At 52.7% G+C, this 16126-nt stretch overlaps 1 protein-coding gene across 10 annotated transcripts in view; it reads right to left on the bottom strand.

Annotated features, from left to right (window-relative positions):
- Window positions 1-16126, bottom strand: part of CAPN12 (calpain 12) — a 34860-nt gene that overhangs the window by 9475 nt on the left and 9259 nt on the right. For 4 of the 10 annotated variants that reach the window (XM_050768964.1, XM_050768963.1, XM_050768961.1 and 1 more), the window contains 5 exons: window positions 12254-12375; window positions 3383-3452; window positions 1950-2068; window positions 1015-1148; window positions 45-213 (listed from right to left, as the gene is read on the bottom strand). In XM_050768964.1, the coding sequence (XP_050624921.1) occupies window positions 45-213; window positions 1015-1148; window positions 1950-2068; window positions 3383-3416 (456 nt within the window). In that variant the 5' untranslated portion in view covers window positions 3417-3452; window positions 12254-12375. Of the gene's footprint in view, window positions 1-44; window positions 214-1014; window positions 1149-1949; window positions 2069-3382; window positions 3891-4623; window positions 6408-7712; window positions 7844-12253; window positions 12376-16126 lie in introns of those variants that run through there. The other 6 variants (XM_050768968.1, XM_050768966.1, XM_050768962.1 and 3 more) reach the window with 5 other exon arrangements.

Raw genomic sequence — 16126 nt, forward strand, 5'->3', positions numbered from 1 at the left:
TCTGGTCCTGGTGGGGCTTCCGCATGGGAGTCCAGGTCTCTTACCAGGGCAGTGGCGCCCACGAGGGACTCCTTGGCCAGGGCATGGCGCAGGGCAGAGAAGAGCCCCATGCTGTTTTGTCTCAGATAGAGCACCTCACCCACGCCGCCTGTGAAGTCCACAAAAGCCTCATTCATGTGGCCGCCCCGCATCACCTCGTAAGAGCCGTGGAGCCTGTGGGAGCAGATCCGGGGTGAGGGTTGAGGCAAGTACGAGCATCTCAGGCACCCCTGCCCTAGGATCTGCAGGGGCCTCTATCTCAGGGTATAGAATCCCCAGGGGAAATTCCTGAAGTTTTGAGACTTTTTTCAGGGTCTCACCCTGTGGCCCAGGCCGGAGTGCAGTGGCATGATCTCATCTCACTGTAGCCTCAGACTCCTGGGTTCAAGCAATCCTCCTCCCACCTCAGCCTCCTGAAGAGGTGGGCCCTCAGGTGCACATCCTGAGGAGGTGGGACCTCAGGTGCACACCGCCACACCCAGCTAAAACAATTTCAAACTCTTGGCCGGGCATGGTGGCTCACGCCTGTAATCCCAGCGCTTTGGGAAGCCGAGACAAGTGGATCACCTGAGGTCAGGAGTTCGAGACCAGCCTGGCCAACACGGTGAAACCCCGTCTCTACTAAAAATACAAAAATTAGCCAGGTGTGGTGGTGGGCACCTGTAATTGGGAGGCTGAGGCAGGAGAATTGCTTGAACCCGGGAGGTGAAGGTTGCAGTGAGCCAATATCGCACCACAGCACTCCAGCCTGGGTGACAGAGTGAGTGAGACTCCGTCTCAAAAAAAAGAAAGAAAAAGATGTGAAGTTGCTCAGGTGATGTTGTGATTTGAGGGTTCTGGGGGTTGTCACTTGGTTTGGGATTCTTGGTGGGGTGTCTGGAGGATTGCAGAGCTTGGGGGCTCTGGGTGCCCCCTGTGGCTTGGTGCCTGCTGTGGGGACTTGGGGCTGCAGCTGGTTGGAATTGGGGTCCTTACTTGGCATAGGCCTTCTCCAGGAGTGGGGCCCAGAACTCGTTCTGCTGTTCCGAGCGCACGAACATCAGCTTCCCCTCGCGCACAGGCAGCCTATCATCCACCACAACGTCCACCCAGCGGCCAAACTGCCAGAGCTGGCGGGAGAAGATGCAGGGCCGGACTCGGCTTCCAGCCTCCGACCCTGCCTCTGGGCCCTGACTCTGCTGTGCCAGTCCCAGAGTCAGGAATTACAGCCCCAAGTCAGTGTTAACTATGAAATCCATATCACCGGCCGGGTGTGGTGGCTCACACCTATAATCCCAGCACTTTGGGAGGCCGAGGTGGGTGGATCACGAGGTCAGGAATTCGAGACCAGCCTGGCTAAGATGGTGAAACCCCGTCTCTACTAAAAATACAAAAAAGGCCGGGCGCGGTGGCTCACGCCTGTAATCCCAGCACTTTGGGAGGCCGAGACAGGCGGATCACGAGGTCAGAAGATCGAGACCATCCTGGCTAACACAGTGAAACCCCGTCTCTAATAAAAATACAAAAAATTAGCCGGGCGAAGTGGCGGGCGCCTGTAGTCCCAGCTACTCAGGAGGCTGAGGCAGGAGAATGGCGTAAACCCGGGAGGCGGAGCTTGCAGTGAGCCGAGATTGTGCCACTGCACTCCAGTCTGGGCGACAGAGCGAGACTCCGTCTCAAAAAAAAAAAAATAATATCTGGGCATGGTGGTGGGTGCCTGTAATCCCAGCTACTCAGGAGGCTGAGGCAGAGAATTGCTTGAACCCAGGGGTGGGGGCGAAGGTTGCAGTGAGCCGAGATCGCGCCACTGCGCTCCAACCTGGGTGACAGAGCGAGACTCCATCTCAGAAAAAAAAAGAAAGAAAAAGAAATCCATATCACCAAGTCACCACGGGGAAAACTGAGGCATGGGCAGAGGAACTGAGCTGTACCTGGAAGTGGAAGACACCTGCGTAGCCACGCTGGAAATCCTGTCCAGGAGGGACCACCCGGCGCAGGAGCCGGGGATACAGAGTAAGGGAGGCGGCGGCCGCAAGGAACCAGCAGTTACCTGAGAGGAGAGGCCAGGATTAGGTGAGGAGGGAAGGAGGGAGGCCGGGCGCGGTGGCTCACGCCTGTAATCCTAGCACTTTGGGAGGCTGAGGCAGGAAGATCACTTGAGCCTAGGAGTTCAAGACCAGCCTGGCCAACATGGCAAGACTCCAGTATAAGAAAATTTAGGCCGGGCGTGGTGGCTCAAGCCTGTAATCCCAGCACTTTGGGAGGCCGAGACGGGCGGATCACGAGGTCAGGAGATCGAGACCATCCTGGCTAACACGGTGAAACCCCGTCTCTACTAAAAACTACAAAAAACTAGCCGGGCGAGGTGGCGGGCGCCTGTAGTCCCAGCTACTTGGGAGGCTGAGGCAGGAGAATGGCGTGAACCCGGGAGACGGAGCTTGCAGTGAGCTGAGATCCGGCCACTGCACTCCAGCCTGGGCTACAGAGCGAGACTCCGTCACACACACACAAAAAAAAAAAAAAAAAAAAAAAAAAGAAAATTTAAAAATTAGCTGGGCATGATGGCATGCACCTGTAGTCCCAGCTACTTGGGAGGCTGAGGCAGGAAGACTGCTCGAGTCCAGGAGGTCAAGGCTGCAGTGAGCTATGATGGTGCCACTGTATTCCAGAATGGATGACCGAGTGAGACCCTATGAAGGGGAGGGGAGGGGAGGGGAGGGGAGGGGAGGGGAGGGGAGGGGAGGGGAGGGGAGGGGAGGGGAGGGGAGGGGAGGGGAGGGGAGGGGAGGGGAGGGGAGGGGAGGGGAGGGAGGGGAGGGGAGGGGAGGGGAGGGGAGGGGAGGGACAGAAAGAAAAAGAACAAAAGAGGCCGGGCGCGGTGGCTCACGCCTGTAATCCCAGCACTTTGGGAGGCCGAGGCGGGCGGATCACAAGGTCAGGAGATCGAGACCACGGTGAAACCCCGTCTCTACTAAAAATACAAAAAATTAGCCGGGCGCGGTTGTGGGCGCCTGTAGTCCCAGCTACTCGGGAGGCTGAGGCAGGAGAATGGCGTGAACCCGGGAGGTGGAGCTTGCAGTGAGCCGAGATCGCGCCACTGCACTCCAGCCTGGGCGACAGAGCCAGACTCCATCTCAAAAAAAAAAAAAAAAAAAAAAAAAAAAGAACAAAAGAAAGAAAAGGAAGGAGGGAGGGAGGGAGGGAGGGAGGGAGGAGGGAAGGAAGTCAGGCAGGCAGGCTTAGGGAGAGAAGAGACTGAGGAGGGATCCAGGGACCGGGAGTGGGGGGACCAAGGGATGGAGCTGTCAGGATCCCAGCTGACACTGGCTGGATCTGAGGACTCAAGGTGGGTTCAGGGTCTCACCCAGGCTCCCCTGACACACATCTGTGCGGCTCATGTCTTCACAGATGAACTTCGGCTCAGCACAGAACTCCTGTGGGTAGTGGGGGATTCCAGGCCTCAGCCCGAGAAAGGAAGGGAAGGTCACGTGCCGGGGCCCTGCCGCCTCTGCTGCTCCAGAGCAGTGAGGGCCTCCAAGCCCATGAAAGGCCTGGAAGCCTGTGGGCAGGAGCATGGCTTTCCTGGGTCTCTAGAAGCTGTGCTAAGCCAGTCCCATGGTAGCCCCCTCCTCCCTCAGTCCCAGGAGTCCAGATCCTCAGCATGCTCCTCCCTCAGACCCATTAGTCCAGGCCCACCCCCTCCTCCCTCAGACCTGAGAGTTGAGGTCCCCAGCCCCTCCTCCCTCAGACCCAGGAGTCCAGGCCTCAGCACGCTCCTCCCTCAGACCCGAGAGTTGAGGTCCCCAGCCCCTCCTCCCTCAGACCCAGGAGTCCAGGTCCCCAGCCCCCTTCCCTCAGACCCAGGAGTCCAGGTCCCCAGACCGCTTCCCTCAGACCCAGGAGTCCAGGTCCCCAGGCCCCTTCCCTCAGACCCAGGAGTCCAGGTCCCCAGGCCCCTTCCCTCAGACCCAGGAGTCCAGGTCCCCAGGCCCCTTCCCTCAGACCCAGGAATCCAGGTCCCCAGGCCCCTTCCCTCAGACCCAGGAGTCCAGGTCCCCAGCCCCTCCTCCCTCAGACCCAGGTGTCCAGGTCCCCAGCCCCCTTCCCTCAGACCCAGGAGTCCAGGTCCCCAGCCCCTCCTCCCTCAGACCCCGGAGCCCAGGCCTCAGTCCCTCCTCCCTCAGACCCAGGAGTCCAGGCCTCAGTCCCTCCTCCCTCAGACCCAGGAGCCCAGGCCTCAGTCCCTCCTCCCTCAGACCCAGGAGTCCAGGCCTCAGTCCCTCCTCCCTCAGACCCCGGAGCCCAGGCCTCAGTCCCTCCTCCCTCAGACCCAGGAGTCCAGGCCTCAGTCCCTCCTCCCTCAGACCCAGGAGTCCAGGCCTCAGTCCCTCCTCCCTCAGACCCAGGAGCCCAGGCCTCAGTCCCTCCTCCCTCAGACCCCAGAGCCCAGGCCTCAGTCCCTCCTCCCTCAGACCCAGGAGCCCAGGCCTCAGTCCCTCCTCCCTCAGACCCCGGAGCCCAGGCCTCAGTCCCTCCTCCCTCAGACCCAGGAGTCCAGGCCTCCAGCCCTCCTCCCTCAGACCCCAGACCCCAGCCACACTTTACATGGGGCCTCATCCATTTCACGTCTTTGGTCTTCTCCGAGTCAGGCCCCAGCTGGTCATAGCCAAGGGCATCAGGGCCAGCAGGGAAGTAAGGGTCACGGAACAGGATCCCCGAATCCAGACAGGCTGCCCGGATTGCCTCATAGCTCTGGCCCCGAAAGAGCTGCAGGCCCCCAGCTCCGACCCCAGCCTCCTCGTCCACGAGCTGGATGGTGACCCTCCCGCTGCTGCACGCCATCTGGACACTGGTCTCAGAAGCTGGCACCAGGCCCTTTAACCTCCGGAGTCATGGGGGCGGGGCCTCTCCTCCACTAGAGCCCCAGTGGGGGTCTTTAGGCAGCGAGGAGCCTTCGCTCGTTAATATTAATTGATGGTTTGGGGTGCTGGGGAGCAGGGACGCCTCTTCAGTGGTTTTCTCCCCAGGGCGTGGGGCCTTCAGTTGTGGCCAAGGTAGCAACTTAATGAGCTTGGCCAGCAGCAGGAGAGAAGGCGGGCAGAGCTGAGGGAGGACCGGCTGCCGCTGTGAGGGCACCAAGAAGGAGGTCAGTGTGGGGGTGAGCTTCTGCCTACTTATGCCTGTGGGGCTGGGGAAGGAGGCGGGTTCACCTCAGTGTCTATCTCTCAGACCGCCTCTCTCTCCCCGTTTCTTCTCCATCACTGTCTGGAGTGCGCGATCTCAGCTCACTGCAACCTCTGCCTTCTAGGTTCAAGTGATTCTCCTGCCTCAGCCTCCCGAGTAGCTGGGATTACAAGCTCATGCCATCATGCTCGGCTACTTTTTGTATTTTTTGGTAGAGAAGGGATTTCACCATGTTGGCCAGGCTGGTCTTGAACTTCTGGCCTCAAGCAATCCACCCACCTCGGCCTCCCAAAGTGCTGGGATGACAGGTGTGAGCCACCGTGCCCGGTCAGGTTTTGTTAATTAAAAATTTTTTTAAGTAGAGATGGAGGGTGGTGGGGACGGTCCCATATGTTCCCCAGGCTGGTCTTGAACTCCTGGCCTCAAGTGATCCTCCTGCTTCAGCCTCCCAGAGAGCTGGGATTAAGGTATGAGCTACTGCATCCAACCCTTTCTTGTTTTTTGTTTCTGGCAATATCTGTGTCTCTGTATTTCCCTGTCTCCACCCTTCCTCCTCTTCTCTCTTTTTTTTTTTTTTTTTTTTTGGTAGAGATGGGGTGGGGAATCTCACTTTGTTGCCCAGACTGGTCTCGAACTCCAGGACTCAAGTGATCCTCCCCATTTGGTCTCCCAAAGTGTTGGGATTACTGTTGTGAGCCACCACACCTGGCCCCTCTATCTTTGTGTCTCTTTCAGCATGTGTCTGCTCCTCTCTGTACCTGTCAGACCCAGGAGTCCAGATCCGCAGCCCCTCCTCCCTCAGACCCAGGAGTCCAGATCCGCAGCCCCTCCTCCCTCAGACCCAGGAGTCCAGATCCCCAGCCCCTCCTCCCTCAGACCCAGGAGTCCAGATCCGCAGCCCCTCCTCCCTCAGACCCAGGAGTCCAGATCCGCAGCCCCTCCTCCCTCAGACCCAGGAGTCCAGATCCGCAGCCCCTCCTCCCTCAGACCCAGGAGTCCAGATCCGCAGCCCCTCCTCCCTCAGACCCAGGAGTCCAGATCCGCAGCCCCTCCTCCCTCAGACCCAGGAGTCCAGATCCGCAGCCCCTCCTCCCTCAGACCCAGGAGTCCAGATCCGCAGCCCCTCCTCCCTCAGACCCAGGAGTCCAGATCCGCAGCCCCTCCTCCCTCAGACCCAGGAGTCCAGATCCGCAGCCCCTCCTCCCTCAGACCCAGGTGTCCAGATCCGCGCCCCCTCCTCCCTCAGACCCAGGAGTCCAGATCCCCAGCCCCTCCTCCCTCAGACCCAGGAGTCCAGATCCGCAGCCCCTCCTCCCTCAGACCCAGGAGTCCAGGCCCCCAGCCCTTCCTCCCTCAGAACCTGTCAGTGTGTCTTGTGTCTGCCTCCCTGTCTCTTCCTCTCCATCTTTCTCTCTGTCCCTGTAACCCACATGTGGCTCCTCTATCATCCACCGAGGGACCCTGAGCTCCCCTCCGTTCATGCCCCCTCAGCCCTCAGGATGCGCCGCCTCCCTCCCTGACAAGGTAGACTCAGCCTGCTTGCCCAGGGAGGCTGACCCTGGAGGGCTCTGCACCTCTCCTGTGCTGGGAGCCATCTGGTGACCATGGTGCCCTGCCCTGGCCCACGCCACTCTGGGTCTGGGTGGAGTAGTATTTCCCCCAGAGGACTCTGGAGCCATTGGAGGAAATGGAAGAAACAGGTTTGGAGATGCCAGAACCTCAGCAGTGCTGGTCCCAGCAGACCTTGCACCCTCCTTGAGGGTGTCTGCTGCCCCCCCAGAGCCTTGTCACCTCCATGCCGCTCAGATGTCCCTCAAGCCTTCTGGCCTCCTTCCCTCCAAGTGGACCCACAGATATTGTCCAAGCCGTCCACGTACATGGCTACCAAAAGTGGGTTACAAAACAGGCTTCCTGGCTGGGCGTGGTGGCTCACGCCTGTAATCCCGGCACTTTGGGAGGCCACGGTCACGTGTCTCCTTGGAGCTGGGCTGCTATTTCTTTCGTTTGCTTGTTGGTTGGTTGATTTTTTGGGACAGCCTCCCTTTGTCACCCAGGCTGGAGTGCAGTGGCGAGATCTTGGCTCACTACAATCTCTGCCTCCCAGGTTTAAGTGATTCTCCTGCCTCAGCCTCCCGAGTAGCTGGGATTACAGGCGCACACCCCCACAGCTGGCTAATTTTTGTATTTTTAGTAGAGATAGGGTTTCACCATGTTGGTCAGGCTGGTCTCAAACTCCTGACCTCAGGTGATCCACCTGCCTCAGCTATAGGCGTGAGTCACCGCACCCTGTCTTGCTGTTTCTTTTTTTGTATTGTTTTGTTTTGTTTCTGAGACAGGGTCTGACTCTGTTGCCCAGGCTGGAGTGCGGTGGTACAATCTTGGCTCACTGCAGCCTTGACCTCCCGGGCTCAAGCAATCCTCCTGCCTCAGCTTCCTGAGTAGCTGGGACCACAGGCTTGTGCCACCATACCCGGCTAATTTTTAGATTTTTTGGTGAAATGGAGTCTCACTTTGTTGCCAAGACTGGTCTTGAATCCCTGAGCTCAAGCAATCTTCCCATCTTGGCCTCCCAAAGTGCTGGGATTATAGGCCTGAACCACTGCACCTGGTCGGATGTACAATTTTCAAACCACTGAAGTAGCTTAAAATGAAAAGAAAAGAAAATGTGATCTATTTGGCAGTGGTCAAAAAGCAAAGGAAAATGCAGCGAATCATAGAAAATAAAAGCAGAAAGTATCACACAATGACCTAAATAAAACCAAGCCTATCGGTTATAACAACATTATGCAAAGGTGTGAAACGTACTTGGGTAAGTCAGACAAAATTCAACTCTGTTTAGCTTTCAAAACACTTTCCAGAGATAACAACACAAAATCTTAAAATAAAAGGATGAGAAATAGGTATCAGTCAAAAGCAGATACACAAAAATCAGGGCAAATTTGATACTAGAGAAAACTGGATTTAAAGCATATAGCATTAATTTGGACAAAAGGAGTTATTTTCTATTGATAAAGTATATGATCCAGAATGAAAAGTGACTGGACAGGTGCAGTGGCTCATGCCTGCAATCCCAGCACTTTGGGAGGCTGAGGCAGGTGGATCACTTGAGGTCAGCAGTTCGAGACCAGCCTGGCCAACATGGTGAAAACCTGTCTCTATTAAAAATACAAAAATTAGCCAGGCATAGTAGTGCACGCCTGTAATGTCAGCTACTTGGGAGGCTGAGGCTCAAGAATCACTTGAATCCGGGAGGTGGAGGTTGCAGTGAGCCCAGATTGCGCCTCTGCACTCCAGCCTGGGTGACAAGATTCTGTCTCTAAATAAATAAATAAATAAATAAATAAATAAATAAATAAATAAATAAAAGACGGGGAGCAATGGCTCATGCCTGTAATCAAAGCAGTTTGGGAGGCCCAGGCAGATGGATTACTCCAGGTCAGGAGTTCAAAACTAGCCTGGCCAACATGGTAAAACCTAGCTCCACTAAAAATACAAAAACAATGAGCCAGGCATGGTGGCGTGTGTGTAATCCCTGCTACTAAGGAGGCTGAGGCAGGAGAATCACTTGAACCTGGGAGGCAGAGGTTGCAGTGAGCCACTGCCCTCCAGCCTGGGTGACAGAGTGAGACTCCATCTCAAAAAAAAAAAAAGTGATCATTTATTACACTATTAGAAACAAAAGGAAAAATACACAGAAACACAGTAGTGGTCATGGGTAATTTAAAACTGCCATTATTCTTCAAATATCAAGTGTTTTAAAATTTGATATTTTGAATAATAGAATAAGGTGAATTTAATATATATGCACACTCATTACATCTATATACACTCATGATTTTCAAGCATATATCAAACATTTGCAAAGACTCAATTTAAAAAATAAAAGGCCGAGCATGGTGGCTCACACCTGTAATCCCAGCTCTTTGGGAGGCCGAAGTGGGCAGATCACCTAGGATCAGGAGTTCAAGACCAGCCTGGCTAACATGATGAAACCCCATTTCTACTAAAAATACAAAAATTAGCCAGGCGTGGTGGCATACACCTGTAGTCCCAGCTACTTGGGAGGCTGACATAGGAGAAGTGCTTGAACTCTGGAGGCAGAGGTTGCAGTGAGCTGAGATCACGCCACTGAACTCCAGCCTGGGCAACAGAGCGAGACTCTGTCTCAAAAAAAAGAAAAAAGAAAAAAGAAAAGAGCCTCTGAGACCAGCTGAATAACATCAAGCAAACAAACATATGTATAATAGGACTCTGGGGAAAGGAGAGGAAGGAGTAGAAAAATTTTTGAAGCATTAATGGCTGGAAACTTATCAAACTTGTTGTAAACGTTAATTTATGGATTCAAGAAGCTCAACAAACTCCAAGAAATATAAATACAAAGAGAGCCATACCTAGATTCATCACAGTCAAACTGCTGAAAACAATTCAAAAAGGGCATTTTTTTTTTTTTTTTTTTTTTTTTTGAGACAAGGTCTCACTCTGTCACCCAGGCTGGAGTGCAGTGGCATGATCACGGCTCACTGCAGCCTCCAACTCCTGGACTCAAGAGACCCTTCCACCTCAGCCCCCTGAGTGAGTGGGCACACAGGCACACACCACCATGCCTGGCTAATTTTTTTTTCTTTTTTTTTTGAGATGGAGTCTCGCTCTGTGGCCCAGGCTGGAGTGCAGTGGTGCAATTTTGGCTCACTGCAAGCTCCGCCTCCCGGGTTCACGACATTCTCCTGCCTCAGCGTCCTGAGTAGCTGGGACTACAGGCCGCCACCTCGCCTGGCTAATTTTTTGTATTTTTAGTAGAGACGGGGTTTCACTGTGTTAGCCAGGATAGTCTTGATCTCCTAACCTCGTGATCCACCTGCCTCGGCCTCCCAAAGTGCTGGGATTACAGGCGTGAGCCACTGTGCCAGGCTTGCCTGGCTGATTTTTGTATATTTAGTAAAAACGGGGTTTCACCATGTTGGCCAGGCTTGTCTTGAACTCCTGAACTCAGGTGATCCACCCACCTCTGCCTCCTAAAGTATCAAGATTACAGGCGTGAGCCACCGTGCCAGGAAAATGGAAAATTTTAAAGGAGCAAGTGAAAAACAGCTCATTATGTACCGGGGAACAATAGAACTAATGGCTAGATTCTCCTAGGAACAGTGGAGGCCAGAAGGCAGATGAATGATTTACTCAAAACACTGACAGAAAAATAAAACTGTCAACCGATAATTCTATATTCAACAAAACTATACTTCAGAACAAACGGCAAAAGAAAATCATTCCCAGATAAACAAAAAGAAAGAGAATTCCTGGCTAGCATATACCTACACGCAGGGAATACTCAAGGAAACCCCTCACACTGAAAATGGCAGCAGACAGAAACCCAAATCCACAGGAAGAAACGAAGAGCCCCAGAAATGCATTTTTCTTTTCTTCTTCTTCTTTTTTTTTTTTTTTTTTGTCTCGCTGTCCCCCAGGCTGGAGTGCAGTGGCGCAATCTCAGCTCACTGCAAGCTCCGCCTCCCGGGTTTACGCCATTCTCCCGCCTCAGCCTCCCGAGTAGCTGGGACTACAGGCGCCCGCCACCTCGCCCGTCTAGTTTTTTTGTATTTTTTAGTAGAGACAGGGTTTCACTGGGTTAGCCAGGATGGTCTCGATCTCCTGACCTCGTGATCCGCCCATCTCGGCCTCCCAAAGTGCTGGGATTACAGGCTTGAGCCACCGCGTCCGGCCTCTTTTCTTCTTTTAATTTCTTTTAAAATATAAGGCTTGGGGGCCGGGAGCGGTGGGTCACGCCTGTAATCACAGCCCTTTGGAAGGCCGAGGCGGGCAAATCACGAGGTCAGGAGATCGAGACCATCCTGGCTAACACGGTGAAACCCCGTCTCTACTAAAAATACAAAAAATTAGCCGGGCGAGGTGGCGGGCGCCTGTAGTCCCAGCTACTCGGGAGGCTGAGGCAGGAGAATGGCGTGAACCCAGGAGGCGGAGCTTGCAGTTAGCCGAGGTTGCTGCCACTACACTCCAGCCTGGGCGACAGAGCGAGACTCCATCTCAAAAAAAAAAAAAACACACATAAGGCCGGGGATGGTGGCTCGAACCTGTAATCCCAGCAATTTGACAGGCCAAGGTAGGTGGATTGCTTGAGCTCAGGAATTCAAGACCAGCCTGGGCAACATGGTGAAACCCCCAAAATTAGCCAGGCATGGTGGTGCACACCTATAGTCCTGTCCCAGCTGTTCAGGAGGCTGAGGTGGGAGGATTGCTGGAACCTGGGAGGTTGGAGCTACAGTGAGCTGTGATTGTGCCACTGCACTCTGGCCTGTGTGACAGAACAAGACTGTCTTAAAAGAAATAAACAGACAAATAAAATTGTAAACACACATACACACACACACATATATATATAAAATTGTTTAAAGTAAAGGTTATAAAGCTAGGCATGGTGGCTCACGCCTATAACCCAGCACTTTGGGAGGCCGAGGTGGGAGGATCACTTGAGGTCAGGAATTTGAGACCAGCATGGTCAACATGGTGAAACCCTGTCTCTACAAAAATACAAAACTTAACCAGGCATGATGGCAGGTGCCTGTAGTCCTAGGTATTCAGGAGGCTGAGGCAGGAGAATGGCTTGAACCCAGGTGGTGGAGGTTGCAGTGAGCCGAGATCACGCCACTGCACTCTAACCTGGGCGACAGAGCAAGACTCCATCTCAATAAATAAATAAATAAATAAATTACAAAAAATTTAGCTGGGTGTGATGGTGCGTGTCTTTAGTCCCAGCTACTCAGGAGGCTGAGACAAGAGAATGGCTTGAACCTGAAAGGTGGAGGTTGCAGTGAGCCGAGATCGTGCTATTGAGCTCCAGAGCGAGACTCTGTCTCAAAACAAAACAAAACAAAACAAACAAAAAAAAATGCCACGCGCAGTGGCTCACACCTGTAATCCCACCATCTTGCGAGGCTGGGGTCGGGGGGATCACCTGAGGTCAGTTCAAGACCAGCCTGGCCAACATGGAAACCTATCTCTACTAAAAATACAAAAATTAGCCCGGCATGGTGGCAGGTACCTGTAATTCCAGCTTCTTGGAAGGCTGAGGCAGGAGAATCACTTGAACCCAGGAAGTAGAGGTTGCAGTGAGCCGAGATTGTGCCACTGCATTCCAGCCTGAGTAGCAGAGTAAGATTCCATCTAAAAAAAAAAAAAAAAAAAAAAAAAAAAAAAGTTATACAGCACTGTTTTTTTTTTTTTTTTTTTTTGAGACGGAGTCTCGCTCTGTCACCCAGGCTGGAGTGCAGTGGCTGGATTTCAGCTCACTGCAAGCTCCGCCTCCCGGGTTCACGCCATTCTCCTGCCTCAGCCTCCAGAGTAGCTGGGACTACAGGCGCCCGCCACCTCGCCCGGCTAGTTTTTTGTATTTTTTAGTAGAGACGGGGTTTCACCGGGTTAGCCAGGATGGTCTCGATCTCCTGACCTTGTGATCCGCCCGTCTCGGCCTCCCAAAGTGCTGGGATTACAGGCTTGAGCCACTGCGCCCAGCCAGCACTGTATTTTTTTAGAGACATGCTCTGGCTCTGTCACTCAGGTTGGAGTGCAGTGGCATGATCATAACCCATTGTAACCTCAGACTCCCAGTCTCAAGCAATCCCCCTGCCTCACCTTCCCTAATAGCTGGGACTACAGGTATGCACCACCACACCTGGATAATTTTCAATTTTGTTTTTGTTTTTTGTAGAGACAAGGTCTCACTATGTTGCCCAGGCTGGTCTCAAACTCCTGGCCTCTAGCGGTCATCCCACCTCGGCCTCCCAAAATGCTGGGATTCCAGGCGTGAGCCACCACACCTGGCCTGTATCCCTGACTATGTAACATACACAGTCAGGTGCTGCGTAACGACGTTTCAGTCAGTGATGGACCACACATGCGACAATGCTCCATAAAATTACAATGAAGCCGAACAACTCCTATCACCTAGTGATGCTGCAGTCATCACAATGTTGTAGCACAATTCCTTTTTTTTTTTTTAATTTAGGGTAGCCTAAGAGTACAGTGCTTATAAAGTCTACAGTAGTATACAGTACTGTCCTAGCCTTCACATTCACTCACCACTCACTCATTGACACCTGGAGCAACGTGCAGTCCTGCAAGCTCCATTCACGGTAAGTGTCCCATATAGGTGTAAAACTTGTCATCTTTTATTTATTTATTTTCTGAGATGGAGTCTCACTCTGTCACCCAGGCTGGACTACAGTGGCATGATCTCCGCTCATGGCAACCTCCACCTCCCGGGTTCAAGCGATCCTCCTGCCTCAGCCTCCCAAGTAGCTGGGATTACAGGCATCCACCACCACACCTGGCTAACTTCTTTGTTTTTGCTTTGTTTTGTTTTGTTTTCAGAGAGTCTCTATCTATTGTCCAGGCTGGAGTGCAGTGGCATGATCTTGGCTCACTGCAACCCCCACCTCCCAGGTTCAAGTGATTCTTCTGCCTCAGCCTCCCAAGTAGCTGGGATTACAGGCACACGACACCATGCCTGGCTAAATTTTGTGTTTTTAGTAGAGATGGGGTTTCACCATGCTAGCCAGGATGGTCTCGAACTCCTGACCTCGTGATCCGTCCTCATCGGCCTCCCAAGGTGCTGGGATTAACACCGCATCCCCCCCAAAAAAAAAACATAAAAAATGCCAGGCGCAGTGGCTCACGCCTGTAATCCCAGCACCTTGGGAGGCTGAGGTGAGCGGGATCACCTGAGGTCAGTTCAAGACCAGCCTGGCCAACATGGAAACCCCGTCTCTATTAAAAATACAAAAATTAGCCAGGCATGGTGGCGCTATCATGCCTGTGAGCCACCATGTGTGAGTCACCGTGCCTGGCCCAAACTTCTTTGTATTTTTAGCAGAGACGCGGTTTCACCATGTTGGCCAGGCTGGTTTCGAACTTCTGACCTCAAGTGATCCGCCCACCTCAGCCTCCCAAAGTGCTAGGATTACAGGAATGAATTGGGGTGCCTGGCCCATCTGTCATCTTTTTTTTTTTTTTTTTTTTTTTTTTTTTTGAGACGGAGTCTCGCTGTGTCTCCCAGGCTGGAGTGCAGTGGCGTGATCTCGGCTCACTGCAAGCTCCGCCTCCTGGGTTCACGCCATTCTCCCGCCTCAGCCTCCCAAGTAGCTGAGACTACAGGCGCCCGCCACCACGCCCGGCTAGTTTTTTGTATTTTTAGTAGAGACGGGGTTTCACCATGTTAGCCAGGATAGTCTCGATCTCCTGACCTCGTGATCCACCCGCCTCGGCCTCCCAAAGTGCTGGGATTACAGGCTTGAGCCACCGCGCCCGGCCGCATCTGTCATCTTTTATACCTTAGTTTTACTGTACCTCTTTAATGTTCAGATACGTTTATATACATGAATACTTACCATTGTGTTACAGTTGCCCACTGTGTTCAGTACAGTTAAATGCTGTGCATGCTTGTAGCTTATGAGCTATAGGCTACTTCATACAGCCTAGGGCTGGGGTGGGCTGTATCACCTAGGTTTGCATAAGTCACTCTATGATGCTCACACCCTGACGAAATTGCTTAGCCATGCATTTCTTAGAACTTAAGACCATATGGATGACCATATAGAAAACCAGAGACTGGGCCAGGTGTGGTGGCTCACGCCTGTAATCCTAGCACTTTGGGAGGCCGAGGTGGGTGGATCACCTGAGGTCCAGTGTTGGAGACCAGCCTGGCCAACATGGTGAAACCCTGTCTCTACTAAAAATACACAAAATTAGCCGGGACTGATGGTGGGCGCCTATAATCCCAGATACTCAGGAGGCTGAGGTAGGAGAATTACTTGAACCCAGGAGGCAGAGGTTGCAGAGATCGCACCATTGCACTCCAGCCTGGACAACAAGAGTGAAACTCTGTCTCAAAATAAATAAATAAATAAAGGAACCGGGGAAGGTCATGAAAGGAGGGTGCTCATGCACAAATGCCTGATAGGAATGATTGCGAAAGACTCTCCAAAAACCACAACCTCGCACAAAGTCCACAGCAACGTTACACAGAAAGTACTTTTGTTCAGTAACTGCCTGTCCAACCTTGAACTGATGCCACCTTTGTTATCAAGTCTTGTAGCCAAGGATAATTGATTCAAAACAATGTATGTAATCCTCCTCATTTTGCCTTTAAAAACTTCCCCTTGACTGGGCATGGTGGCTTACACCTGTAATGCCAGCACTTTGGGAGGCCGACCCAGGCAGACCCCTAGAGTGCAGGAGTTTGAAATCAGCCTGGGCAATGTGGTGAAACTCTGTCTCTAGAAAAAATACAAAAATTAGCTGGGCATGGTGGTGTGTGACTGTAGTTCCAGCTACTCTGGAGGCTCAGGTGGGAGGATGGCTTGAGGACGGGAAGCGGGGGTTGCAGTGAGCTGAGACTGCACCACTGCACTCCAGCCTGGGCAACGGAGTGAGACCTTCTCTCGAAATAATAATAATAATAATAATAATAATAATAATAATAATAATTACTGTTATTATTTAAAAATTTAAAACTTTGCTTTGCCTCAGTCTCCTCTGTTTTTTTTTGTTGTTGTTGTTGTTTTGTTTTTAAGAGATAGGGAGAAGCCGGGCGCAGTGGCACATGCCTGTAGTCCCAACACTTTGGGAGGCTGAGACGGGCAGATCACAAGGTCAGGAGTTCAAGACCAGCCTGGCCAATATGGTTGAAACCCCGTCTCTACTAAAAATACAAATTAGCCAGGCGTGGTGGCGGGCACCTGTATTCCCAGCTACTTGGGAGGATGAGGCAGCAGAATCACTTGAACCCGGGAGGCAGAGGTTGCAGTGAGCCGAGATCATGCTACTGCACTCCAGCCTGGGCAACAGAGCAAGACTCCATCTCAAAAAAAAAAAAAAAAAAAAAAAAGAGAGAGAGAGAGAGGATTGGGCTGGGCAC

The sequence above is a fragment of the Macaca thibetana genome, chromosome 19, assembly GCF_024542745.1.
Source record: "Macaca thibetana thibetana isolate TM-01 chromosome 19, ASM2454274v1, whole genome shotgun sequence".
NCBI classification, from domain to species: Eukaryota; Metazoa; Chordata; class Mammalia; order Primates; family Cercopithecidae; genus Macaca; species Macaca thibetana.